The sequence below is a fragment of the Schistocerca americana genome, chromosome 7 (assembly GCF_021461395.2).
Source record: "Schistocerca americana isolate TAMUIC-IGC-003095 chromosome 7, iqSchAmer2.1, whole genome shotgun sequence".
Taxonomy (NCBI): Eukaryota; Metazoa; Arthropoda; class Insecta; order Orthoptera; family Acrididae; genus Schistocerca; species Schistocerca americana.
This window is the reverse complement of record NC_060125.1, coordinates 425,808,574-425,835,631: the sequence shown is the minus strand read 5'-3', so window position 1 is coordinate 425,835,631 and position 27,058 is coordinate 425,808,574. Positions and strand designations below refer to the sequence as shown.

Sequence of the window (27,058 nt, the reverse complement as noted above, 5' to 3'; positions counted from 1 at the left end):
TTCTTGTCGCTGTGGTTCATGAAGGAGGCAGCTGTTTCCTCCTCAACAGAGAACGCTACGATCTGCGTGTATATACATAGTGGTATTGTCCACATACATCATTTGCATTAACTCGGAAAATTATTCGAACATTTAATGAATTCACCGGAAACATATGAGAAGGTGCAGTAGAGTCAAACGTGCACTTATTGCGCTTCATCTCTAATGACCAGGCTGTCAACGAGACATTAATCTTCCTTCCTTCACATTCATTACTGCTGAAATCTTGAGGATGATTCTACGTCTTCATTTGTGTTCAGTTTTCTCTTGCTATATGTTCGTTAATTAATTACGTGTCATAACTTTATCTATGATAGGGCACAGATTTCACAAATCAGGGTATGTTACACACTACTTGCAACAGAAATCCGGTTGTAAAAAGAGCGGTCACCTTACAAGTGATCTGTTAAACCAACAAAAACAGTACAGTACGTGAACCAAAACGAACTTAAGCACCTAACCAGAATATCATAGTTGTGGTGCCTAGCTGTAAGTAACTACTCTCTCTCCGAGAAAATTAGTTTCACACTAGTGCGTTCCTCTTTAGTGGCGGTATTGCAGCGTGCATTTTTATAAGTTAAAATATAGATAATGGCTGAAAAAGATGAAAGTATGTACTTGAGGAACATAAAAGTATAAATAAATACAGCCTAAGTGCCAGACTTCCGCCTTTCTTTAACAGACTTAGGGTTCTGATGCCCACAATGAAGAAGTTGTGCTAATACTATTATTTTTAAGAAATATAAGCCATTTCGCTTCAGTGCTCTCTAAATGGCCACCAGCTACAAACATATCATCACGTACACACAGCCTATTGATTGAGTTGTTCCACATGCTTTCGGTAGATGTGATCTGCGGTACATGCAACTGACTTCTCACTGTTATCATATTTTATGTTTTCCGTGCCGTGGTGTACACTTTGTCTAGGTTTCTTGACATCCGGCGCATACCTTCTTGCGTTTAACGTTGCTGTATGTTTGTGATTTGTTCTAAGACATGGTATTACCCATAATTATCGTTGCCAAGTACCTCTGTGATTGATTCGCCGGTGCTGGTGCCGTCTGGCAGCGGACACGTGCTGGTGTCAACTGCGCCACCTGTTGTGTGGTTCACCATTCCGCCGATGGCTACGGACAAGGTCACCTTTAGGACGTACTGGAAAACTATCCCCAGGAACCCGAGGACTCCAATCACAGCACGCAGTGGAACAACAGCTGTAAGAAAAAGACTTTTATGAGTGTTGCATCCACAATAACACGCGTGAATTACACAATCCTGTGTCTTTGCTATCTATGAAATTTTAAGGAGGAACTGACAATGCATGTACACTTTGTTTATTTTATTTAAATAGGAAGATGCAGTTATTACTGATATGAAAAATAGTGAGCAGATGCAAACGTCCCAAAATAAGTTAAGCTTAAGTCAGTTATGGTTTCAAGTGCAATTTTTTTGGGGCACTGTGGATTCATAGGTTGTACAGAGTTTCAGGGAGAGCATAAGGGAACAATTGACAGGGATGGGGGAAAGAAATACAGTAGAAGAAGAATGGGTAGCTTTGAGGGATGAAGTAGTGAAGGCAGCAGAGGATCAAGTAGGTAAAAAGACGAGGGCTAGTAGAAATCCTTGGGTAACAGAAGAAATAGTGAATTTAAATGATGAAAGGAGAAAATATAAAAATGCAGTAAATGAAGCAGGCAAGAAGGAGTACAAACGTCTCAAAAGTGAGATCGACAGGAAGTGCAAAATGGCTAACCAGGGATGGCTAGAGGACAAATGTAAGGCTGTAGAGGCTTATCTCACTAGGGGTAAGATAGATACTGCCTACAGGAAAATTGAACAGATCTTTGGAGAAAAGAGAACCACTTGTATGAAGATCAAGAGCTCAGACGGAAACCCAGTTCTAAGCAAAGAATGGAAAGCACAAAGGTGGAAGGAGTATATAGAGGGTCTATACAAGGGCGATGTAATTGAGGACAATACTATGGAAATGGAAGAGAATATAGATGAAGATGAAATGGGAGATAAAATACTGCGTGAAGAGTCTGACACAGCACTGAAAGACCTGAGTCGAAACAAGGCCCCGGGAGAAGACAACATTCCATTAGAACTACTGACGGTCTTGGGAGAGCCAGTCCTGACAAAACTCTACCATCTGGTGAGCAAGATGTATGAAACAGGCGAAATACCCTAAGACTTCAAGAAGAATATAATAATTCCAATCCCAAAGAAAGCAGGTGTTGACAGATGTGAAAATTACCGAACTATCAGTTTAATAAGTCACAGCTGTAAAATACTAACACGAATTCTTTACAGAACAATGGAAAAACTGGTCGAAGCCGACCTCGAGGAAGATCAGTTTGGATTCCGTAGAAATAATGTAACACGTGAGGCAATACTGACCTTACTACTTATCTTAGAAGAAAGATTGAGGAAAGGCAAACCTACGTTCCTAGCATTTGTAGACTTAGAGAAAGCTTTTGACAATGTTGACTGGAATACTCTCTTTCAAATTCTAAAGGTGGCAGGGGTAAAATACAGGGAGAGAAAGGCTATTTACAATTTGTACAGAAACCAGATAGCAGTTATAAGAGTCGAGGGGCATGAAAGGGAAGCAGCGGTTGGTAAGGGAGTGAGACAGAGTTGTAGCCTCTCCCCGATGTCATTCAATCTGTATATTGAGCAAGCAGCAAAGGAAACAAAAGAAAAATTCGGAGTAGGTATTAAAATCCATGGAGAAGAAATAAAAACTTTGAGGTTCGCCGATGACATTGTAATTCTATCAGAGACAGCAAAGGATTTGGAAGAGCAGTTGAACGGAATGGACAGTGTCTTGAAAGGAGGATATAAAATGAACATCAACAAAAGCAAAACGAGGATAATGGAATGTATTAGAAATAAGTCGGGTGATGCTGAGGGAATTAGATTAGGAAATAAGACACTTACAGTAGTAAAGGAGTTTTGCTATTTTGGGAGCAAAATAACTGATGATGGTCGAAGTGGGGAAGGTATAAAATGTAGACTGGCAATGGAAAGGAAAGCGTTTCTGAAGAAGAGAAATTTGTTTACATCCAGTATTGATTTAAGTGTCAGGAAGTCGTTTCTTAAAGTATTTGTATGGAGTGTAGCCATGTATGGAAGTGAAACATGGACAATAAATAGTTTGCACAAGAAGAGAATAGAAGCTTTCGAAGTGTGGTGCCACAGAAGAATGCTGAAGATTAGATGGGTAGATCACATAACTAATGAGGAGGTATTGAATAGAATTGGGGAGAAGAGGAGTTTGTGGCACAACTTGACAAGAAGAAGGGACCGGATGGTAGGACATGTTCCGAGGCATCAAGGGATCACGGATTTAGCATTGGATGGCAGCGTGGAGAGTAAATATCGTAGAGGGAGACCAAGAGATGAATACACTAAGCAGATTCAGAAGGATGTAGGTTGCAGTAACTACTGGGAGATGAAGAAGCGTGCACAGAACAGGGTAGCATGGAGAGCTGCATCAAACCAGTCTCACGACTGAAGACCACAACAACAACAACAATAATGGATTCACATAATTGTGACGATACAAGTTTTGGCGTTATAAAGCGTGCCTGACAATATGGTATAATAGATATAATATTGTTTCTTACGTCTGTGTTTACACATTGCACCCTATACTCACGGGTCTTCCCTGGTATGACGTGGTCCATATGCCATCTTGCAGCCTAATGTCGATTGTATTTTTATTGTGATATGATCTTGTTGTTTGTACGTTTACTTTCTATTTGAGTGATGTTGTAAAGTCGTTTTTGACAGCTTTCTTGACAGCTTCGGTTGCAGAGATGCTGTATATTTACTATGGAATTTCTGTTCCCGCTTCAAGATGACATAGGGACACTTCATACCAGCTAATACGTAAACATAAGGTGCAATATGTAGACATGGAGTAACGTAGACGTAAGGAACAATGTTACACCTATTTTACCATCCTCACAGCTACACTTGATAATGGCAAAGCGCCGAAACGTGTTCGTTTTGTAACTTGTATCACTACGAATAAGTAAATAAATAGTGCTGCAAAAAGTTTATTCTTAAAATAAAATAAATCGTTCTTCGAACTCATACAAGCTGCGGGCCCAATGAAAGGAAAATCTTGAATACAACATCAATTACGACTGTCTAGAACAACATGTTTTTCACATTTAAATGGTATGGAACATGTGACAAGGGAAGAGTGCGACCTCGAACGTACAGAACCTCACGATAATATGATTAGAATATAAATCGCTCGTCCCAAAATCAACCATATGCGCTTTTGACATAAAAAACTGTGCACCTTGCTGTGAGAGACATTTGAATGATTATCCTTTCTAGATCTAAGAGAGGAGCTTTGGTAACGAGAAGAAACAAAGTATCGACATGACAAGACTACAACCACACACATTTCTATGACGTGACTTGTTGCTCTAGCCCCCTCTGTTGAAAATAATTACCCTAATTGAACGACAAATTTTTTCTACTGACACGAAAGTGCTGCACAACTATTCCGTCTTCAAAACGGTGGTGATGTGAGATTTCAGTGAAGTGGTAAAAACAAAATGGAAGAGAACGTTATGCATGTCTGACTAAAGCTACATTCAGCATCACTTCTGCATTCAAGCTGAAGCGCCACTAAGGTTTTGCATAGTTAAGTCAGATTCTGAAGTCTTCCCCTGGTAACTCGTGAGGTGAGCGAAGCAGCAACAGCCAGGTGGAATTCCACCAGGGAAGGACTGCTGATGTTGCATGTAATATGGTCAAAAGATAGAATTGACCGCTACAGACCGTAAGAGCTGGCTGTCCAAAGTGCCAGTGCAGCAGGAGGACGTCACATGGAGATATGGGTACCATCATTGCACTGACCATGCAGGGTGGACTAAAAAGGCGCAAGTCAGACCCAAGAATAACTATCCAGTACACTGACTCTGCAAAATACACCTGCCCTGCTCCTGAAAGGTGAAGTCTGGACACATTTCGTCTGCAACCAGGGTGGTCAGAGAAGTTGACCAGACTAGAAAAGTGGGCCCGATGATGTCACTGCCACCTCAGAGTAGCAAAGCACACGGGTCATCCTCTTATAAATATTAGTCCTGTTCTGGTGGAGGACTTACCACGTTTACAGCAATCCATTCTGGAGGTTGGACCTATGACGGTCTATTTTCAGCACATCTAGCTGTCTGAAATCTGTGTTGGAATAGCAAGTGCTACCTTGGGTACATAGCTGCCGTACATAGCAGCTGGGGTATACAGCTCCGCCATCTGAGTAAAAAAATGGGGAGTTGTGGGCGCTGTCATCCAGTGGCCCTTCTGATGGCCTAAGCACCGGGTCTAGGGAGCAGACCATCATCCGCTATCGTGGTGCCGTACCACTGCTGCCGCCCTCCTTGTTCCTGTAGGCAGGCTTCGATGCCGCTGGAATTTATCCCACTGGGGAAGTCACAGTGTAACTCAGCGCGACTATAAGCACTGAAGAGATGGTAGGTGCCTGTTGGAGAGACGTCTGTGGTGCGACTGAGCGTGCCCTGGTTACCCACTTCCTCAAACTGCTAGCAACTGTGGGGAGCGCGGGCAACAGCTCCATTACGGCCTGGCTTGCGAACCCGTGGCGTTGGTGGGCGCTGATCCCACTGTCCCTCTCCCACCGCGTCAGAGAGAGCGCGCTGCGCACTGGCGTCAGCACATTCTGGTGTGGCGTGTGCCATCTCCACCCCGCCGCCATTTATAGCCGTCGGCACACGGACCGTGCATCCGAACGTTGAGCGTGCCAAGTTTCTGACATCATAGCGTGAAATAGCACGTTCGGGAGTCTTTCCGAACGTGCAGAGCGGTATCTAGCATGTAAGATATTCTGAGCGTGCGTCTGAACGTTGACCAATCAGATGGCACAACGCCACCTACGTCACATGCACGCCATCTCATCTAGATCTACATCTACATCTACATGATTACTCTGCAATTCACATTTAAGTGCTTGGCAGAGGCTTCATCGAACCACAGTCATACTATCTCTCTACCATTCCACACCCGTACAGCGCGCGGGAAAAACGAACACCTAAACCTTTCTGTTCGAGCTCTGATTTCTCTTATTTTATTTTGATGATCATTCCTACCTATGTAGGTTGGGCTCAACAAAATATTTTCGCATTCGGAAGAGAAAGTTGGTGACTAAAATTTCGTAAATAGATCTCGCCGCGACGAAAAACGTCTTTGCTTTAATGACTTCCATCCCAACTCGCGTATCATATCTGCCTCACTCTCTCCCCTATTACGTGATAATACAAAACGAGCTGCCCTTTTTTGCACCCTTTCGATGTCCTCCGTCAATCCCACCTGGTAAGAATCCCACACCGCGCAGCAAAAATATAACAGAGATCGAACGAGTGTAGTGTAAGCTGTCTCTTTAGTGGACTTGTTGCATCTTCTAAGTGTGCTGCCAATGAAACCCAACCATTGGCTCGCCTTCCCCACAATATTATCTATGTGGTCTTTCCAACTGAAGTTGTTCGTAATTTTAACACCCAGGTACTTAGTTGAATTGACAGCCTTGAGAATTGTACTATTTATCGAGTAAACGAATTCCAACGGATTTCTTTTGGAACTCATGTGGATCACATCACACTTTTCGTTATTTAGCGTCAACTGCCACCTCCCACACCGTACAGCAATCTTTCCTAAATCGCTTTGCAACTGATACTGGTCTTCGGATGACCTTACTAGACGGTAAATTACAGCTTCATCTGCGAACAACCTAAGAGATCTGCTCAGATTGTCACCCGGGTCATTTATATAGATCAGGAACAGCAGAGGTCCCAGGACGCATCCCTGGGGAACACCTGATATCACTTCAGTTTTACTCGATGATTTGCCGTCTATTACTACGAACTGCGACCTTCCTGACAGGAAATCACGAATCCAGTCGCACAACTGAGACGATACGTTATAGGCCCGCAGCTTGATTAGAAGTCGCTTGTGAGGAACGGTGTCAAAAGCTTTCCGGAAATCTAGAAATACAGAATCAACTTGAGATCCCCTGTCGATCGCCTGTCCCTTCAGCATAGAGCAGTGAGTTGACATATTGGCATTCAGTTCAAGCCTATACGTATATATGTAGTTTCTGAGCACCAGCAAATTGAGAATTACTCGAAAACCCGTTGTTAAATGCGTGATTCGTTGCAATAAAATAATGAGACATCATATTCGTGGCAAAAGAATTATTGTAACTTGCGAACTATGAGAGTATGTCATTTGAAGGTAGCGACACACTGAGAATCCACCAGAAGCACATTCTTCTTGGTACAATTTGTTATAATTAAATTTCAGTTAGTAACATAGCTACAATTAAAGCATTTAGCAAGTGACAACATCTTAGAATTGGCCATAAATGAATTGGTGTCACTTTAGCGTAGTGAGTAGCTATCTGCTGATGGTTCACGTCTCGCAGAGTCTAAATATCTTTTTCCTAACATTCGCGTAATAATAGGTTCTGATGCTTTATTTATTAGACATTTATTTAAGGATCTAGGGATATTCACAGTAGCTTCTCAGTATATATACTCTCTTATGAAATTTGTTATTAACAACCAAACCCAATTCAAAAGTAATAGCAGTGTGCATAACTACAATACTAGGAGAAAGGACGATCTTCACTATTCAAGATTAAATCTAACTTTGGCACAGAAAGGGGTGAATTATACTGGCACTAAAGTCTTTGGTCACTTACCAAATAGTATCAAAAGACTGACAGATAACCAACAAGTATTTAAGAAGAAATTAAAAGAATTTCTGAATGACAACTCCTTCTACTCCATAGAGGAATTTTTAGATATAAATTAAGAAAAAAAAGAAAAAAAAACAAAACAAAAATATTAAAAAAATAAAAATAAAAAATAAAGAAAAACAAAAAACACAAAAAAAATAAAGTTGTTATATTAACTTAAGTATGTTGTTAAATTAACCTAATTATGTCATGTATTGGAAAATTCGACTCGTTCCACATCATTACGAAATATCGTATTCATGATCCATGGAACTAGTATTAATCTAATCTAATCTCTGAATCTAATCTAGTTTAAGCCTCATTCTGCCAACGGCCTTGTCAAAGAGGGCGGAGGAGCGGATAGAGGTTCAGGGCACTCTCTTGTCCTAGGGATGGGAAATTGCCCCTAAAGGCGGAAGAATCAGCAATGACCAACGACATGAGAATGCAGAAGGCAATGGAAACCACTGCATTAAAGACACGTAACGTGTATCCACAGGACATGTGGCCTGTAATTGAAGAAGTGTCATGATGATCTCTCCATTGGCAAAAGATTCCGGAATAGTCCCGCATTCGGATCTCCGGGAGGCGACTGCCAAGGGGGAGGTTACCATGAGAAAAATATTGAATAATCTACGAAAGGATAACGTTCTACGAGTCGGGGCGTGGAATGTCAGGAGCTTGAACGTGGTAGGGAAACTAGAAAATCTGAAAAGGGAAATGCAAAGGCTCAATCTAGATATAGTAGGGGTCAGTGAAGTGAAGTGGAAGGAAGACAAGGATTTCCGGTCAGATGAGTATCGGGTAATATCAACAGCAGCAGATAATGGTATAACAGGTGTAGGATTCGTTATGAATAGGAAGGTAGGGCAGAGGATGTGTTACTGTGAACAGTTCAATGACCGGGTTGTTCTAATCAGAATCGACAGCAGACCAACACCGACAACGATAGTTCAGGTATACATGCCGACGTCGCAAGCTGAAGATGAACAGATAGAGAAAGTGTATGAGGATATTGAAAGGGTAATGCAGTATGTAAAGGGGGACGAAAATCTAATAGTCATGGGCGACTGGAATGCAGTTGTAGGGGAAGGAGTAGAAGAAAAGGTTACAGGAGAATATGGGCTTGGGACAAGGAATGAAAGAGGAGAAAGACTAATTGAGTTCTATAACAAGTTTCAGCTAGTAATAGCGAATACCCTGTTCAAGAATCACAAGAGGAGGAGGTATACTTGGAAAAGGCCGGGAGATACGGGAAGATTTCAATTAGATTACATCATGGTCAGACAGAGATTCCGAAATCAGATACTGGATTGTAAGGCGTACCCAGGAGCAGATATAGACTCAGATCACAATAAAGTAGTGATGAAGAGTAGGCTAAAGTTCAAGACATTAGTCAGGAAGAATCAATACGCAAAGAAGTGGGATACGGAAGTACTAAGGAATGACGAGATACGTTTGAAGTTCTCTAACGCTATAGATACAGCAATAAAGAATAGCGCTGTGGGCAGTAAAATTGAAGAGGAATGGACATCTCTAAAAAGGGCCATCACAGAAGTTGGGAAGGAAAACATAGGTACAAAGAAGGTAGCTGCGAAGAAACCATGGGTAACAGAAGAAATACTTCAGTCGATTGATGAAAGGAGGAAGTACAAACACGTTCCGGGAAAATCAGGAATACAGAAATACAAGTCGCTGAGAAATGAAATAAATAGAAAGTGCAGGGAAGCTAAGACGAAATGGCTGCAGGAAAAATGTGAAGACATCGAAAAAGATATGATTGTCGGAAGGACAGACTCAGCATACAGGAAAGTCAAAACAACCTTTGGTGACATTAAAAGCGACGGTGGTAACATTAAGAGTGCAACGGGAATTCCACTGTTAAATGCAGAGGAGAGAGCAAATATGTGGAAAGAATACATTGAAAGCCTCTATGAGGGTGAAGATTTGTCTGATGTGATAGAAGAAGAAACAGGAGTCGATTTAGAAGAGATAGGGGATCCAGTATTAGAATTGGAATTTAAAAGAGCTTTGGAGGACTTACGGTCAAATAAGGCAGAAGGGATAGATAACATTCCATCAGAATTTCTAAAATCATTGGGGGAAGTGGCAACAAAACGACTATTCACGTTGGTGTGTAGAATATATGAGTCGAGCGACATACCATCTGACTTTCGGAAAAGCATCATCCACACAATTCCGAAGACGGCAAGAGAAGACAAGTGCGAGAATTATCGCACAATCCGCTTAACAGCTCATGCATCGAAGCTGCTTACAAGAATAATATACAGAAGAATGGAAAAGAAAATTGAGAATGCGCTAGGTGACGATCAGTTTGGCTTTAGGAAAAGTAAAGGGACGAGAGAGGCTAATAATGGAAGCAAGGCTAAAGAAAAATCAAGACACTTTCATAGGATTTGTCGACCTGGAAAAAGCGTTCGACAATATAAAATGGTGCAAGCTGTTCGAGATTCTGAAAAAAGGAGGGGTAAGCTATAGGGGGAGACGGGTCATATACAATATGTACAACAACCAAGAGGGAATAATAAGAGTGGACGATCAAGAACGAAGTGCTCGTATTAAGAAGGGTGTAAGACAAGGCTGTAGCCTTTCGCCCCTACTCTTCAATCTGTACATCGAGGAAGCAATGATGGAAATAAAAGAAAGGTTCAGGAGTGGAATAAAAATACAAGGTGATAGGATATCAATGATACGATTCGCTGATGACATTGCTATCCTGAGTGAAAGTGAAGAAGAATTAAATGATCTGCTGAACGGAATGAACAGTCTAATGAGTACACAGTAAGGTTTGAGAGTAAATCGGAGAAAGACGAAGGTAAGGAGAAGTAGTAGAAATGAGAACAGCGAGAAACTTATCAGGATTGATGGTCACGAAGTCAATGAAGTTAAGGAATTCTGCTACGTAGGCAGTAAAATAACCAATGACGGAAGGAGCAAGGAAGACATCAAAAGCAGTCACGCTATGGCAAAAAAGGCATTTCTGCCAAGAGAAGACTACTAATATTAAATACCGGTCTTAATTTGAGGAAGAAATTTCTGAGGAAGTACGTCTGGAGTACAGCATTGTATGGTAGTGAAACATGGACTGTGGGAAAACCGGAACAGAAGAGAATCGAAGCTTTGAGATGTGGTGCTATAGACGAATGTTGAAAATTAGGTGGACTGATAAGGCAAGGAATGAGGAGGTTCTACACAGAATCGGAGAGGAAAGGAATATGTGGAAAACACTGATAAGGAGAAGGGACAGGATGATAGGACATCTGCTAAGACATGAGGGAATGACTTCCATGGTACTAGAGGGAGCTGTAGAGGGCAAAAACTGTAGAGGAAGACAGAGATTGGAATACGTCAAGCAAATAATTGAGGACGTAGGTTGCAAGTGCTACTCTGAGATGAAGAGGTTAGCACAGGAAAGGAATTCGTGGCGGGCCGCATCAAACCAGTCAGTAGACTGAGGACAAAAAAAAAGTAATACTACAATATTTGACGTTATGTAAATATAAGTTCACCTTTTTTTGAGGAGTGAATTTGTTCGATTGGCTTAACGAACATGACAGCTTGCGCTACTTGTATAAAGTTATATGAATATTGTGTCTCCATATAAGTATACAGGGTGGTCCATTGATAGTGACTCGGCCAAGTATCTCATGAAATAAGCGTCAAACGAAAAAACTACAAAGAACGAAACTTGTCTAGCTTGAAGGGGGAAACCAGATGGTGCTATGGTTGGCCCGCTAGATGGCGCTGCCATAGGTCAGACGGATATCAACTGCGTTTTTTAAAATAGGAACGCCGATTTTTTATAACATATTCGTGTAGTACGTAAAGAAATGTGAATGTTTTAGTTGGACCACTTTTTTGCTTTGTGAAAGATGGCGGGATCAGGGATTTTTCCTGTCTCGAAATGACTGGATGTTGTTGTGTCGTCTTCATCATCATCATACATCCCTATCACGGTCGGAGTAAGGCAACGGCAAACCAACTACGCTAGGACGTTGCCTAGTACGTCGGTGCGGGTCTCTCACATCGTCCCCTACGCTCCTCGGAGTATGGGACCTCATCATTATCATCCTTTAAGTGGTCACTCCCCACCCCTCCCACCCTCCTCTACCTACGTGGCCCGATGTGTCGTCTTACAATGTCAATATTGGTTCTTAAGCAAAAAAAGAAAAAAAATTGATGAACGCAGATCCAGATGTTGATCTCGACGACCTACCACCATCATCTGATGTAGCGTCCTATGTCACGAGCGTTACAAAACGGTCAGTACTAAACGCCACACTAATTACATTTTTAGACGATGATATTGATACGTCAGTATCAAAACCTGCTTGTTGCCAAGCATGTTGTAATGTAGTCTTGTACTTCGGAGCAGAAAGTTGAATAAATAGCACGTAGCAAAGTCTGATGACGAAAGACGATCGCGTGACTTTACTTTGGATTTTTCCCACTTTAGTCTTGCAAGATTAGCGGGTCTTCTCATTAAGCGCTTATATTACCCAAAGAAGTACACATCATTAAGTTAGAAGTATTGTGTTATCTTCGATGTGTTTTTGGTCCTATTATATCGATATTTTGTTTCTTTGCATTGCCCAAGTTCATCTCTTAGACCTTGAATAGGAGATAATTGATATGTCTCTCGTGGTTAGATCCCCAGTTTGTAAAGCTCCCTTACTTCTCTTTGTATTAACGTTTACGGATATAGGATACGAGAATGGTATGCTTTGCAGAAAGAATGCGCTTCATTGATAAAAGAACCTGATCATGTTGCCAAACACGAACATGTGACCCATTTACGTTGGGTATTTTAAGTTCCTCACTTTAAGTGGAAAAATGTCAGTCTGACGAAAGAGTATCAGTACAATTTACATTACTTCGTTCTATTGACCTTTGGCGTGACACTGTCTAGGATCAACTGCACTTGTACTATCAGCTAAGATTATTCTATTTTTAAGCTGAATTTTCTAATGTACGAAATCAGTAACGAATCTGCAAGGGTAGTGTTACACCGAATGGGGCAGAATCGATCGCAGAATAAACGTCTGAAGCTACTACACCGTTGTTGTTATTTTGTAACATTTTGTAAAAAATGGTTCAAATGGCTCTGAGCACTATGGGACTTAACATCTGTGGTCATCAGTCCCCTAGAACTTAGAACTACTTAAACCTAACTAACCTAAGGACATCACACACATCCGTGCCCGAGGCAGGATTCGAACCTGCGACAGTAACGGTCACGCGGTTCCAGACTGAAGCGCGTAGAACCGCACGGCCACACCGGCCGGCCATTACAGATAAATTGAAGGAATTCTGCTAACTTAGAACAAAATATCATATTACTGACGAACCAAAGAGGACATAAAAAGCAGAGTAGCTTATTCAAAAAAGGCATTCCTGGTCAAAAGAAGTCTACTAGCATCAAATAGTGGCCTTAATTTAAGGAAGAACTAGCTGAGAGTCTGCGGTTGGAGAAAGCATTGTATGGTAGTGAAACATGGACTGTGAGAAAACCGGAACAGAAGAGAATCGAAGCGTTTTAGATGTGGTGCTACGGAACAATGTTGAAAATTAAGTGGACTGATAAGGTAAGGAATGAGGAGGTTCGCCGCACAATTGGTACAGAGAGAAACATTGGAAAACATTGACAAGAAGATGGAAGAAGCTGTAGGACCCGTTTTTAAAAATTAAGGATTAACTTGAGTGCTACTTGGGCAAGCCGTGGAGGATAAAAACTATACGGGAAGTCTGAGATTTGAATAACTCTAACACATACTTAAGGGCTTTGTGCGCAAGAACTGCCATAAGCCGTAGTGACTGGCTCAGGAGAGGGATTCGTGACGCGCTTCATCAAACCAGTCCGAAGACTGATCATAAAAAAATTGCTATTACTAGTACCGGTTGCTGCAAGCGTCAGAGACCACCACACTTGAGAATGTGGAACGAGGTCGCAGATTTCAAATCATATCTACAGTCCCACATTATACATTATTTTTTATTTACAGCCAGTGAATTAATTTTGAAACGTGCAATCTGTTCACGAATGGAGGTGCTTCCAGGAGGCGCAAGATGACACATGAAAACAGTAAACAGTACATTATACAACTTAAATTGTAAGGAAGTCCTTTGTTTCCAGGTAGTACTCGTTTATCAACTCAGTGGTTGGATTTACCACTTTTCTGAAAACAAGCAAGAATACGTAAGAGTACGAGGAGTGGAGATCTCTTCTGAACAGCAAGTTGCAAGGCATCCGAGATATGCTCAATAATGTTCATGTCTAGGGAGTTTGGTGGCCAGCGGAAGTGTTTAAACTCAGAAGACTGTTCCTGGAGCCACTCTGTAGCAATTCTGGACATGTAGGGTGTCGCGTTGTCCTGCCGGAATTGCCCAAATCCGTTGGAATGCACAATGGACATGAATGGATGCAGGTGATCAGACAGCACGCTTACGTACGTGTCACCAGTCAGAGTCGTATCTAGACGTATCAGTGGTCCATATCACTCCAACTGCACAGGCCGAACACCATTACAGAGCCTCCACCACCTTGAACAGCCCTTCCTGACATGCAAGATCCATGGCTTCATGAGGTTGTCTCCATACCCGTACATGTCCATTCACTCGATACATTTTGAAACGAGACTCGTGCGACCAGGCAACATGTTTCCAGACATCAAGAGTCCAATGTCGGTGTTGGCGGGCCCAGGCGAGGTGTAAATCTTGGCGTCGTGCAGTCATCAAGGGTACACGAGTGGGCGATCGGCTCCGAAAGCCCATATCGGTGATGTCTCGCCGCATGGTTCGCACGATGACACTTGTTTGTCGCCCAGCACTGAAATCTGCAGTAATTTGGCGAAGGATTGCACTTGTGTTATATTGAACGATTCTTTTCAGTCGTCGTTGGTCCCGTTCTTGCAGGATATTTTTCCGGCCACATGATGTCGGAGATTTTATATTTTACCGGATACCTGATATTCACGGCACACTCGTGAAATGGTCGTACGGGAAAATTCCCACTTCATCGCTACCTCGGAGGTGCTGTGTCCCACAGTTCGTGCGCCGACTATAGCACCACGTTCAAACTCAGTTAAATCTTGATAACTTGCCGCTGTAGCAGCATTAATCGATCTGACAACTGCGTCAGACACCTGTTGTCTAATATAGGCGTTGCCGATCGCAGCGCCGTATTATGCCTGTTTACATAAGTCTGTATTTGAATACGAGATTATTTGGCGATTCATTGTGTACGTGCAGTATTACATTCGGAAAGTGTGACACTGGAAGCTGTGTTTTGCTATTGGGGATTCAAATGAAGACGCCATAAGTAAAGACGGTATAAAGTGTAGACTGGCAAAACCAAGAAACGCTCTTCTGAAAAAAAAAAAAATATGTTACCATTGCATGTATATTTTTCTAATGATCTGCAAAATGTTATTTACTTGATCGGGAACCAGTTTGCATGATCTTACACTATTGACAGGTAGTCTGTAAAAAAATAAATAGTATTTTGCATCAGCAAAGTGTTACCGGTTAATATTTTTGTCGTAGTATAACAAGCACCAAGGAAAAATTCAGTGAAATTTAAGTGTTGGGAAGTCTGTTATGAAAGTATTTATCCGAAGCGTAGCCCTATATAGAAGTGAAATTGTGTGAAAATGGACAGACAAGGTCTGCGGTGTTGCAGAATAATGATGGACAGATGGGTACGTCGCATAATTAATGAAGAGGTACTGAATATTATAGCGGAGAAAAGAGTTTCATGATGTAACTCTAATGGAAGGATGGATAGACTGCCAGAACATTTCGTGAGGCCCTGAGGAGGGAGGGCTAAAAGTAGCCGCGGGTGACCAAGACTGGAATACGGCAAACAAGTCGAAATAGATGTCGATTGTCGCAGTTATGCAGAGATGAAGAGGCAGGACAGACTAACGTGAAGACTACACCAAAAAGTCGTTGCGCCGACGACTTAAAAAATCTTTACCTCGACGTTGAAGGAACCTTAGACTGTAGCCCTCCCTCCTTGTTCCCGTGGCTTATTACTGTCACGATAAATATTGTTTGTCATTCTGTAATGTCCATCATAACTAGACTATCAGTTTTCGCTCTGAAATGCCCATAGTCGCGTTAGGCGCTATGGAGCTGCAGTTTCACTGTAGGGCAAAGCCGTACACCAGTATCAAAACCCCACAAGTTTCTCACAGCGCTCTTTTGGATGTTCGAGCTACGTTGATTTGGCATTCAGTATTTACAGCCTGAAGATAATGAGATAATGTGATGCCTATAGTCGGTACGTCTCTGCGTGGCGTTTTCTATGGATCTAGTAGCGTCTTTCAGAGGAACTGCAGAGCCTTGTAAGTTCAACTGCTTACGTTTTAACCCTGCAGTGAAGACCCTTTAAATGTAATGTAATTTCCACCTTGCTTTCGTGGTCTAACGGTTTTACAAACAGGAACGCAGTATAACCAGAAAACAGGTAACACGACGATTAACACTCTTCCATACTGCCGCAGAAAATAACGAAGTTCTGTATAAATCCAAAACAGATTTGACTGTGTAACATGCTCCACATTTTCCATAAAAAATGGCCTTACTTATTCGTTAAACATGTGCGACAGTACCTACCAAAACACGAACAGATTTCTCATAGGAAAATGTAACAGAAATAAACAAAAAATTGATTCCCTAAGATTTTTTTCGATGTGTGGAATAGCCCTTGTACATACTCTGCTTTATCAATGGACTACACCCTTTTCTTACTCTTTTGGTGCTGTGATATGATACTGTGACGCAGGGTTTTCAGTGTGTACAAGGAATGCAGATATGATCATGAAAACATACAAACAAATTAAGTAGACTTTTTACGAGATGAAAATTAAAATCCTTATAACTACCCGTCGTAGTGATATGATTACCTGTCTTTAATTAATCCCTCTGGATTACAACAATCGGTGAAACACCTTCTCCGAGATACAAGCGTAGCGATTGATGCCATAACCGTGCCGGTGTCTCACTACTGTTGCGAAATAACACTCCTGGGATTTCACAATGTCAGATATAATGGCTTACGGAAGAAGAAGATTTCTAATGTCAGGCCGACTGATAATGTTATCTCAATCTCAGCATTGTTGGATTATGGAATGACGTGATAACTCTTCAGCTGCACTTCAGCGGGATAATTCGTCATAACAAAATAAATGAAATAGCAGTAACGCAACCAAATGAAGCTTTTTTTATATGAGAAAAAGTGCCAGCACGGCTATAACCTTCAAATGTCTTTATACTGTCACACGACTAGTTTCGGCACCACATTACCGCCATCCTCAGGCCGCACGACTGACTAAGAGTATTTGATTTCCTTGGCGCATTTACTGTGGGATCCTTGTTACTAGCACACGTAAGCTGGCTTTCGCCAGGAGTCTATACTCGACACCGTGTTGTCTCCAATGTCTTTTTACTTTGAGCAATAGTTAAAAATAGTGTTTCAAGGACCCTTCGAGACGTACCTCGAAGCTGAAGATAAAATCTGAAACCGCTTTTTTTAAGTGTACGAGTTAGTATACAAACGCAAAAATCAGTATGCTGTAAACCATGCTTACATAGAAAAGAGCAGGCATCAATGTAATCTATAATGTCGATTGGAACTGCTAAATATCAAAGTGGAGTTCGGAAAATCAATTTTTATAAATATCTCTGTGTAGAATATTCTGCAAATTTCTTCTGATAGTAAAATTTACACAGTAATATCAGGAAAAGAATTTAAATTGAAAAACAAAATCATTTAAAAAAATAAAAATAAAAACTAAGCTAGCATGAAAGTTAGTAAGTGGGGCTCAATGTCTGAAGATGGTTTGGAAGAACGAAGGAAAGACTTCCAGAAATATACGAGTATTACAAAAAAAAAAGAAAAAAATCACATGAGACTAAACACCACTTTTTTGAAAACAGAAAGCACGTGGCAAAGTTAACCAGACAAAGAAGGAGAAAACACACGGGCGAAAAACTGGACTCTATTGGAAAGAGCTTCAAATTGCACGACAGACATGACTTGAACAGGACTGCATGGAAAATTTCTGGCTACGCATAGCACTCATCCAATGGTTTAGAAAACAGAACTGTAAAATTGCTCTGACAAATCACGACATCTCCACAGATACATCTCTGTACCATTAAACCGTTCGCTACTACCACCGACATTTCTCACTGAGAGAATCTCGGCCAACTCTCTCCTGCAATTTGCAAGTGTATAATAATATCACTGCCCACTCCTCACAGCGAGACCGTGGAAACCCAAATGAAATTATTACAAGGAGGAGTAACAAGAAGAAACAGGAGCAGTGAGGGAATAACAGGCGGAATGAAGAAAATATCAGGTTTATGTATGAGCGGAGATGTCTACAATTAAAAAAAAATATATCTACAAACACAAGGATCAGACATTACAAGGCAGCGGTACAGTATGCGGCCGAGACGATAATACTGGAAAGATATGGTGCGTAACAATTAGGGAAAGAAGAGAGAGAAATAGTGAAGAAAGTGTTGGGCCTTATAGGGTAGTGAGAGACGGATTGGACCTGTACTTGATTATGAGGACAGTATCAGGAGAAATCCGACTGAAAAGAGCAAGGTTTGCGGGATATTTGATGAGGATGAATATAGACACAATGACGAAAAGACTATGGGATACAATGGGGAGGGCAGTAGGAAAGACAGGAACCAAGTGAGATACTGAACTCTGGAAGTACTAGTCTGATTTGAGGACTAAGGTGGAAGGAAAAGAAAACTGCAGAAGCGAGTACCGATCAATATGCCAGAGATCAGCGATGAGAAAGGATACAAGGGTCACTACTGGAACAGAAAAGAGAAGTGGATACTGAAGATCTCGGCAGAAGAGTGGGAGAGAAGAAGAAAAAGGACGAAGAGGTTCTGGGAGGAGAAGAGGAGAATGCAACCTATGAAGAGGCTACCCATGGTTCTACAGAATCCATAACGGAAGGAGGAGTTACTGTTACAGAAGATAGTGAGTGCCGAAACGTGCTAGTTACGAGAGGTGTTAAGGGATTGAGAGTCGTGAACATTTTGTCACTTCCAAATGGTCGCAGTCATGTTGAAGGACGTTATTTTGAGTTATGAGGTGTATTCGATCAGTCTGGAGTAAGTGTATAAACATTTGTCTTAATGTTATTGACTTTCGAACACATATTTCGAGTTGTGGAGAACGGTTTTCGAGAGACGTGAGCAAGTGTGCACTTGATGTCTTAGTGTGATGTATCAGTGAAAGAGAAAGTGTACGTTAGATGATAATATTTCATGATTGTGTGAACATTTATTTCGTTAATCGTGTAGTGGAGTTTATATTCAAGTACGTCATTAAGTGGAACTGTGAGTTATGCAACTATTTTGAACTGTACACGCCAGACGAAAAATGCTTCTATACTGCAAAACCACATCTATCAGGCGAGATGAACAGCGGATACCAATTATCATTATGAACACGGCAATACATGTCAATTCATTGCTAGACTGGCACGTCTTGTGTATCATTCATGACTGATGAAGTTATTACTATTTGGACTCCATTCCTATCAATTATTAAAACGGTTAAACGTTTGCAATAAGTAACGTGAGTGATGGGCAAGATTGTGCCATTTACTTTAATATTAATTCCTTGTCTTTGCTACTAGCTGTTTTGCATGTGCTATTTTCCGTATTTCAACTGAATCCATGAGAAGCCAGGGTAGGGACAGAGGCTCAGGCCAGTGACGTAGTGTCATCGGGCCTCTCTGGGAGTTTGGGTTTGGTTTTGGGAGAACAAATAGAAAGAGTGTGGCGAAGCATCTACTATTGGAAGGCTCACACAGCAGCCACAGACATTGCTTGGGCTGGGCGTATGGGTGCTGCAATCTGGCAGTTTTTCACATAATACGCTCTGCGCAGCAGGGGGTCCAGGGTTACTTTCACGTAAGTTATATAATGCAGCGTAACAAAAGCTGCCCTCTCGCAGAATCTCAGGTTCTACAAGCAGTGCCATCCAGCCAGAAAACATTATAAAGGAACTTTGTTTTGAGCTGACAGGGGAAGTCAGTAACATTTATGGATCTCTGCTTTCCGCGAGAAGTGATGACACTGCATCGTGGAAAGTAATTACTTTCTCTCTGTAAAGCGATGGGCCGACTTACCAGCGCTACCTTATGCGGGGTGAACAACGACCCGTCTAAGAAGTTGTTAGAGCGCTCCTCATTGGTTAATCTTCAAAAAATAGCAGGGAAAGGAAAGTCAGGATGGAAGACTCTGAAAAATGGCGGACGTGGAGACTAGCTTGTTGGTTGAAGTAGGAAACTTAGCTGAAAAGTGAGAGTGCAAATCAGAATTGCTTAAGAAGAGCACACGTGGGCGTGAAAAGGTTGTTTAACGTTGTAAAAAAATTTGCTAGGAGGGGAGACTGTTATCTTGTTAGCAAAAATACCATTGGCCGGCATTTTGCAGAGACTTTTTTATTGGCGCATGGGAATTGTGTGACGATGCAGAGACGAGAAAGAACTCAGTGCTGGCAGAGAACACTTCAGGTGGAGGCACAAAGTGATACTCTTGGACTGGGAACATGGGAGAGCTGTAGAGAGGGGTTATTCTAGTTATTGAAAGCTGATGTGTTGCAGTCTGCAGCACATCACGGCGCTCACAACATTCGACACTACTGAGTACAGAATACGGTGAGAAACTGGCACTTGAGGAAGCAAGGTACGAGAGTTACCGAGAGATGATAGGCATAGTGTTAGGGTCGATTATGTTCCACGAATCTGATGCTTTTCTTGGGTCACTAAAGGCTCATTCATCACTCGATCGGTGGTGTTATTTGCATGTTCTAGTTTTCCATTTTTCTTAGGGATTCAGGCCATCACTGTGATTTCACCGTGGATTTATCTTCCCGTAACTCATTCGAAATGGCTCTGAGCACTGTGGGACTTAACATCTATGGTCATCAGTCCCCTAGAACTTAGAACTACTTAAACCTAACTAACCCAAGGATATCACACAACATCCAGTGATCACGAGGCAGAGAAAATCCCTGACCCCGCCGGGAATCGAACCCGGGAACCCGGGCGCGGGAAGCGAGAACGCTATCGCACGACCACGAGCTGCGGACATAACTCACAGTTTTATTCCATTTATCTAAACTTTCCAGTCTTTTCCGAGACATTCAAGTCTTAGATTAGTGCTATGCCGTGCCGATTTTTCGAATTCTATCAGTTTCTTCAGATTGGATAGAGCCTGTAATGATTTCTTATTTCTCCAGGAAACTTTATAATAGCCAGGAATTAATGTGGACCATTGTTTCATTTCAAAGATGATCACCCTGTTTATCTTTTGTGAGGTGCAACCCCCATGTCTCATGTTTACTAGAGCCTGTCATTCAAGTTTTCCATTATGCGACACCTTTTACTAAATGCACATGAGCCCATGGAAAGCGATCTGACCATCAGGCGCTCCAGCCGATACAGATCAAGAAAATGGTTCAAATGGCTCTGAGCACTATGGGACTTAACATCGGAGGTCTTCAGTCCACTACAACTTAGAACTACTTAAACCTAACTAACCTAAGGACATCACACACACCCAAGCCCGAGGTAGGATTGGAACCTGCGACCGTAGCAGTCGCGCGGTTCCGGACTGAAGCGCCTAGAACCTCTCGGCGACCGCGGCTGGCGATACAGATCATTCTGACACCAAATGGTTATGTCAAAAGTTCAGATATACTTTCACAATTGCATCAACTGCTACTAACTTACGAATAAACGGTGACCAGTGCAGTCCACATTTACATATATTATTTCTGTTTTCAGTAAAGAAGAACTCTATTATACCTACATGTGAATGTCGTTTTACTGATCTTGTAAACAAAATTAAGTACTCGGATGCACTGGAACACTCGAACAAGATCACAGGGCTAATGATATAGCGACAATCTCATAGGTTAATATATGGACAACGGTCACAAACGCCGGCCAGAGTAGCCGAGCGGTTCTGGGCGCTTCAGTCTGGAACCACGCGACCGCTACAGTCGCAGGTTCGAATCCTGTCTCGGGCATGGTGTGTGTGTTGTCGTTAGGTTAGTTAGGTTGAAGTAGTTCTAAGTTCTAGGGGACTGATGACCTCAGCTGTTAAGTCCCATAGTGCTCAGAGCCATTTCAACGGTCACAAACAACATTATATAGTGTGTGTGTGCGTGCCTTCTTCCGTGCGCACATATGTATGCACGAGTAACTATCTAACTTCTGTTGGGCCACTTTCAGAGCTCTGTACAATGCATTCTCAACTTGTTTACTTCAAAGAGTAAAAGCACAGAGCTAATATGACATCGGCAAATATCAAGTTGGCTTCTGTCCAGAGTGCTCTTGTGTGGTACAGATCTTCAGTGTGAAAATAACACCGATATAATAGGAATCACCCGTTGGTTTCGAAGTATTTACCAATAGTGCTGCTAGCGCAGTAACTGTGCGTAGGAGTTAAAAAGAATGGCGTAGAATTGTAGAGCAGCTCCTCATAAGCGGCACATTTCTGCAGTAAATGCTAAGCGATGCTGAAGGTAGTGTAAAGAGCGGCGGTACTGTGCAGTGGATGACTGCAAACGAGTGATCTGTAGTGATGAATCACGCCGTGCCCTGTGGAAATCCGATGGAAAGGTTTGGGTTCGGTGAGTGCCTGGGGAACAGTACCTGTCATGATCTGCAGCGTCAAGATTGTACTAGTGGACGAGGTGATGTTACGGTCTGGAGATGTTTTTCGCGCTAAATTTTGTGGTCCCTTATTGCGCTTAAGAAAACGCTAAACGCGGAAAACTATGATCACATTTTACAACATTGCGTGCTACATACTATAGGGAAACAGTTCGGAGACAATTATTCTTTGTACTAGCATCAAAACGCACCTTGTCATAAGCCAGCATCTCTAAGGCAATGGTTTGTAGACAGTAACATTCCTAAAACGGATTAGCCTGTCCAGAGTCCCGACCTGAACCAAACGGAATACCTTCGGGATGGTTTAGAACGTCGACTTCGCTCCAGACCCCAGTGTCCAACATAGAAACGTTTTCTGATTTGCGCTTTTGAGGAGGAATAGGCTAACATTCCTCCACAGGTATTCAGACACCACACTGAAAGTGTCCCCCAGCAGAGTTCAAGTCGTGCTAAAGGCGAAAAGATGGACATACTCCATATTAATGTTCACTAATAAGTGTCCGGATACTTTTGACCAGGTAGTGAACATTACTACCACCGTTTACATTAGACTTAATCAGGATGATGAGAAACTCAAAACTGAAAGCCAGGCAAAGAGAATTCTTATCACTGTAGCTATTTTCAGTTTTTTAAACTGTGAAAACGAAGAAGCAAAAAGTATTAATGAAACGTACCTGAAAGACCTTCGTTTTGATTATGACACTGTGCTGTTTGCCTCTAGTGCAGATACATTACAAAGCAATAAATGGACATCTCAATGGAGGAAATTTCAAAGCAAGCTTCAGAAACCGATTACAAAAAAACTATAATAATGTATAACTAACATTTTCAAAAGCATGGAGAACAAAACAACAATGATGTTACAGGACTGTGACTTTTTTGTTTTATTTAGCCTAGTTGAAGATCATATGTCAGTTGACAGCAGTAGATATAAATGGATTAAAAATCGGTTAGGATGCTTGTGGTAAACAAAAGAGGATTTCCAAAACAACGCTTCCGACAGGTCTGAAAAGGAAAGTTTACAATCACTGTGTACCTCCAGTTGTGGCAGCGGAAATGGAAGTCAAAAATAGAGCTAGTCACCGAGCAATAGAGAGATGCACAAGTTGGGAACTGCCACGAGAGACGAGAAAAGAAAGAAATGAATCAGGGGGCAGACTGGAGAGGAAGACAAAACTATGACGAAATGGGGACCTGTGGAATGTGCAGCAGGCCAATGTGTGGAGAATTTATCACGGAATTTCTTTGCTGTATTCCAAGAAATAAGAAAAGCGGCAGAGTACGACGACAAATGTTTGACGGACGGACGGCACTTCGCTTCCGCAGCGATCGATGGCGATTGGAACGTGGGGAGTCAGGAACGCTTTAGCGCCATCACTGAATAGGGGAGATAGCCACACCGACGCCCGACATCGCATCCAGCGCCTCCCCTTGCCTTTTTGTCACTCCTTGTACATATTTGATGAAACATCAACATCCAATAAAGCATTTTCAACTTTTAAAATGTCGCATAACGGACAAAGTCTGAGGAAAAATAGGACACTTCACTGTAAGTCTTGCACTGCCGAATGCACGCCGAGTATTCACCGCAAGCAAAAAAGAAAAATAAATGGGTACAATGATGCAAGTAAAGAATAAGGGCTACATTAACTGCAGCAACAAATGACATACACTTTTAAACACAGACACAAGTCGTTTCCTCATATTGGAGTACAAATCGTTTCCTCTGAATTGGGCATGGATGTCCTGTTTAAGAGACTTACTGGAATCTTTGCGGCCCATGTTGGAGGAAGATACGCCGCCAGATATCACACTGCGTGCTGTGTCAACTATGTGAGCGTTGTACGTAGAGTCCCTTTCAGTTTATTTGCCTTTTATATCTTATCAGCACGTAATCAATCTAGAGCTGTCAAATTCCTACCTTACCTCAACAGCAGAATCTGTGTATGAAAATCATTGCAAACAGCTGAAATATTGAACATTATTGGCCTTCATGATTACCTGTCAGTATCTAATCACTATGACACATTGCTACGTTGTGTTGCGTGGGACTCGCTGCCTACAGTTACCTTGTCTTACATGTAAATTATACCACGTGTGCTTTGTAAGGTCGGCTTTTCTTAGTCAGTAGTCTTTCGAGTGGTAGATATCCCTATTCTGTACTATTCTTATTACCTGTTCCTCATCTATAGCATTCTCATTAATCTGCTTAATTTATTATGTTATCTTTGTCTAGCTCTAGAAGTTTCCCCTCTGTTGATACTTCCACCTCAAAGTTCACTGCGTCTGTATGCATTTGAAGATGTCGCACCAAGCCGAACATTTTTCTGGAGTGGGTTTTAAAAAGGCTATAGCCTCAATTTTTCTTTCAAAACATCTCTGTTTAGCACTTTCTCTATGACTTAATTTTTAACATCCTTCTGTAGCTGTGCTCCAGACATATACAACCATAGACTTCCTCCCATATTCCATGACCATATTTGAGACTGGTGGGGTTTAATACTGTAAACGAATGAAGCTTTCTTTTCTTTGTCCATATCACTCTGGTTCTGATATCATTGTTGACATGGAAATCTTGTGTCAGTTGGCTTACTAGTTCTGAGAATTATGTGACCTCTTGTAACCTATCCTTCTCCAGTTCTATTATTTTCCGTCACTATTTTTATTTTTCTCGTACACTACGGAAATGGAAATAGTTCGAAGGCGAAGCACCAGCCCAGCCCAGACCGTGTGTTAAGTAACTGAACGCCGGCACAGTGTGGACGTGCGGTTCTAGGAGCTTCAATCTGGAACCGCGCGACCGCTACGGTCGCAGGTTCGAATCCTGCCTCGGGCATGGATGTGTGTGATGTCCTTAGGTTAGTTAGGTTTAAGTAGTTCTCAGTTCTAGGGGATTGATGACCTCAGATGTTGAGCCCCATAGTGCTCAGAGCCATTTGAACCAAGTAATTAAACTTTCATTCCATTCAGAACTGACATTCATCATCAACATCAGATTGAGGTGTGACGCCCACAGCAGAAATACACTCTTGTATGTGAGGAGTCCTAGTCGTACTACTGGACAAAAAATTAAGCACGCCCAAGTCTGTCGTGGAAGGACTGTGCACACAACCTCAGAGAAACACACGTAAGTTATATACATATTTATTCAGCACCAAATTATCAACAAATAACAGTCTAGACAGTTTACAAAATTTTCAAATGAAAGTGACGTTAGCACAACGAACGTCATCGCCTCCCAACAAACAGCTCCAACGGCCATACTGACACACATACATTAAAAAATTACAAAATGTACACGCGCAAAAAATCATTCAACATAATTAAAAGGAAACCAGCTTGACACTTATTTAGCCAATGTTGAGATGAAAATCAATTAAATTACGTGAGTTTAAGATCCAGTAAAAAAACTTAATATTCCAAAAAAAGGTTATACCCAGAAGAGCCAACCAAAAAAAAATTAATAGAAATTCACTTTCTCTTAAGATAGAATGTTAACGCTTGCAGCTTATGTAAACCGTGTTGGCTCAGTACAATCAGCTGACAGAGAGCGACAAGGCATTACAAGCTAGCTGTAATGTTTCGTAGAGTGCTTCAACCGTCATAACAATTTAAATTCAAAATTAAGCACAGAAAATTTAACGCCACTAAAATAAGAGTCCAAACACAATAAGAACATTTAAATGGTATTGTTTCAGAACACTCGTAATGAATTTTAGACTTTTCACCATCTATTTTTAAAACAACAAATTCTTAAACCGACAAAACCTTAGGGCTTCAAAGCTCAAACACACACCTGAAAGTTCAGAGCCCAAATGTGGTTCTTGCTGTAGTGACAGTGATAAACTATTTGCATGCAAAAGTGACAACGCGTCCAACTGCCAGAGAGCAACCGCACAACTCCAGCAGGTCTTCCTCCCAATCACAACAACAGCAGACTCGGCTGTGCAGACACTACTCGTGCGGCGTCGCATGTAGCACTGCCCGCAGTCGGGTCCCAGAGACCACTAAGCCGGGCCTTGCGATCGCCTTTATTTCCACAGAGTCTCAACACTATCACCTCCTAGCAAGGAGGCAGGGTAGCGTGGCCTCAAACGCGGCCCGATGTATTTGAAATCGATCACGGACCAGCTCTGTATGAATTACACTGAGGTTAAAAAGGTCATAGGATAGCTTCTTATACGTGTCGGACCTCTTTTCCTGGCCGTAGTGGAGCAACTCGACGTGGCATGGACTCAACAAGTCGTTGGAAGTCCCCCGCAGAAATGTAGAGCCATGCTGCCTCTTTAGCCGTCCGTAATTGCGAAAGTATTGCAGGTACAGGTTATCGTTCACGAACTGACCTTTCGATTATGTGCCATAAATGTTCGGTGGGATTCATTTTGGACGATGTGGGAGACCAAATCATTCGCTCTAACTGCGCAAAATGTTCTTCGAACCAATGGGGAACAACTGTGGCCCGGTGATATGGCGCATTGTCACCCATAAAAATTCC

General features: G+C 41.9%; 1 protein-coding gene across 1 annotated transcript in view; it reads right to left on the bottom strand.

The window, feature by feature from the left end:
- LOC124622497 (sialin-like) overlaps positions 1-24,395 on the bottom strand; it is a 117,559-nt gene extending 93,164 nt beyond the window's left edge. The window contains exons 1-2 of the mRNA XM_047148214.1: positions 24,327-24,395; positions 1,069-1,253 (exon numbers count right to left, since the gene is read on the bottom strand). Coding sequence (XP_047004170.1) covers positions 1,069-1,253; positions 24,327-24,345 — 204 coding nt within the window. The 5' untranslated portion in view covers positions 24,346-24,395. The remainder of the gene's footprint in view (positions 1-1,068; positions 1,254-24,326) is intronic.
- Positions 24,396-27,058: the final 2,663 nt, after the last annotated feature.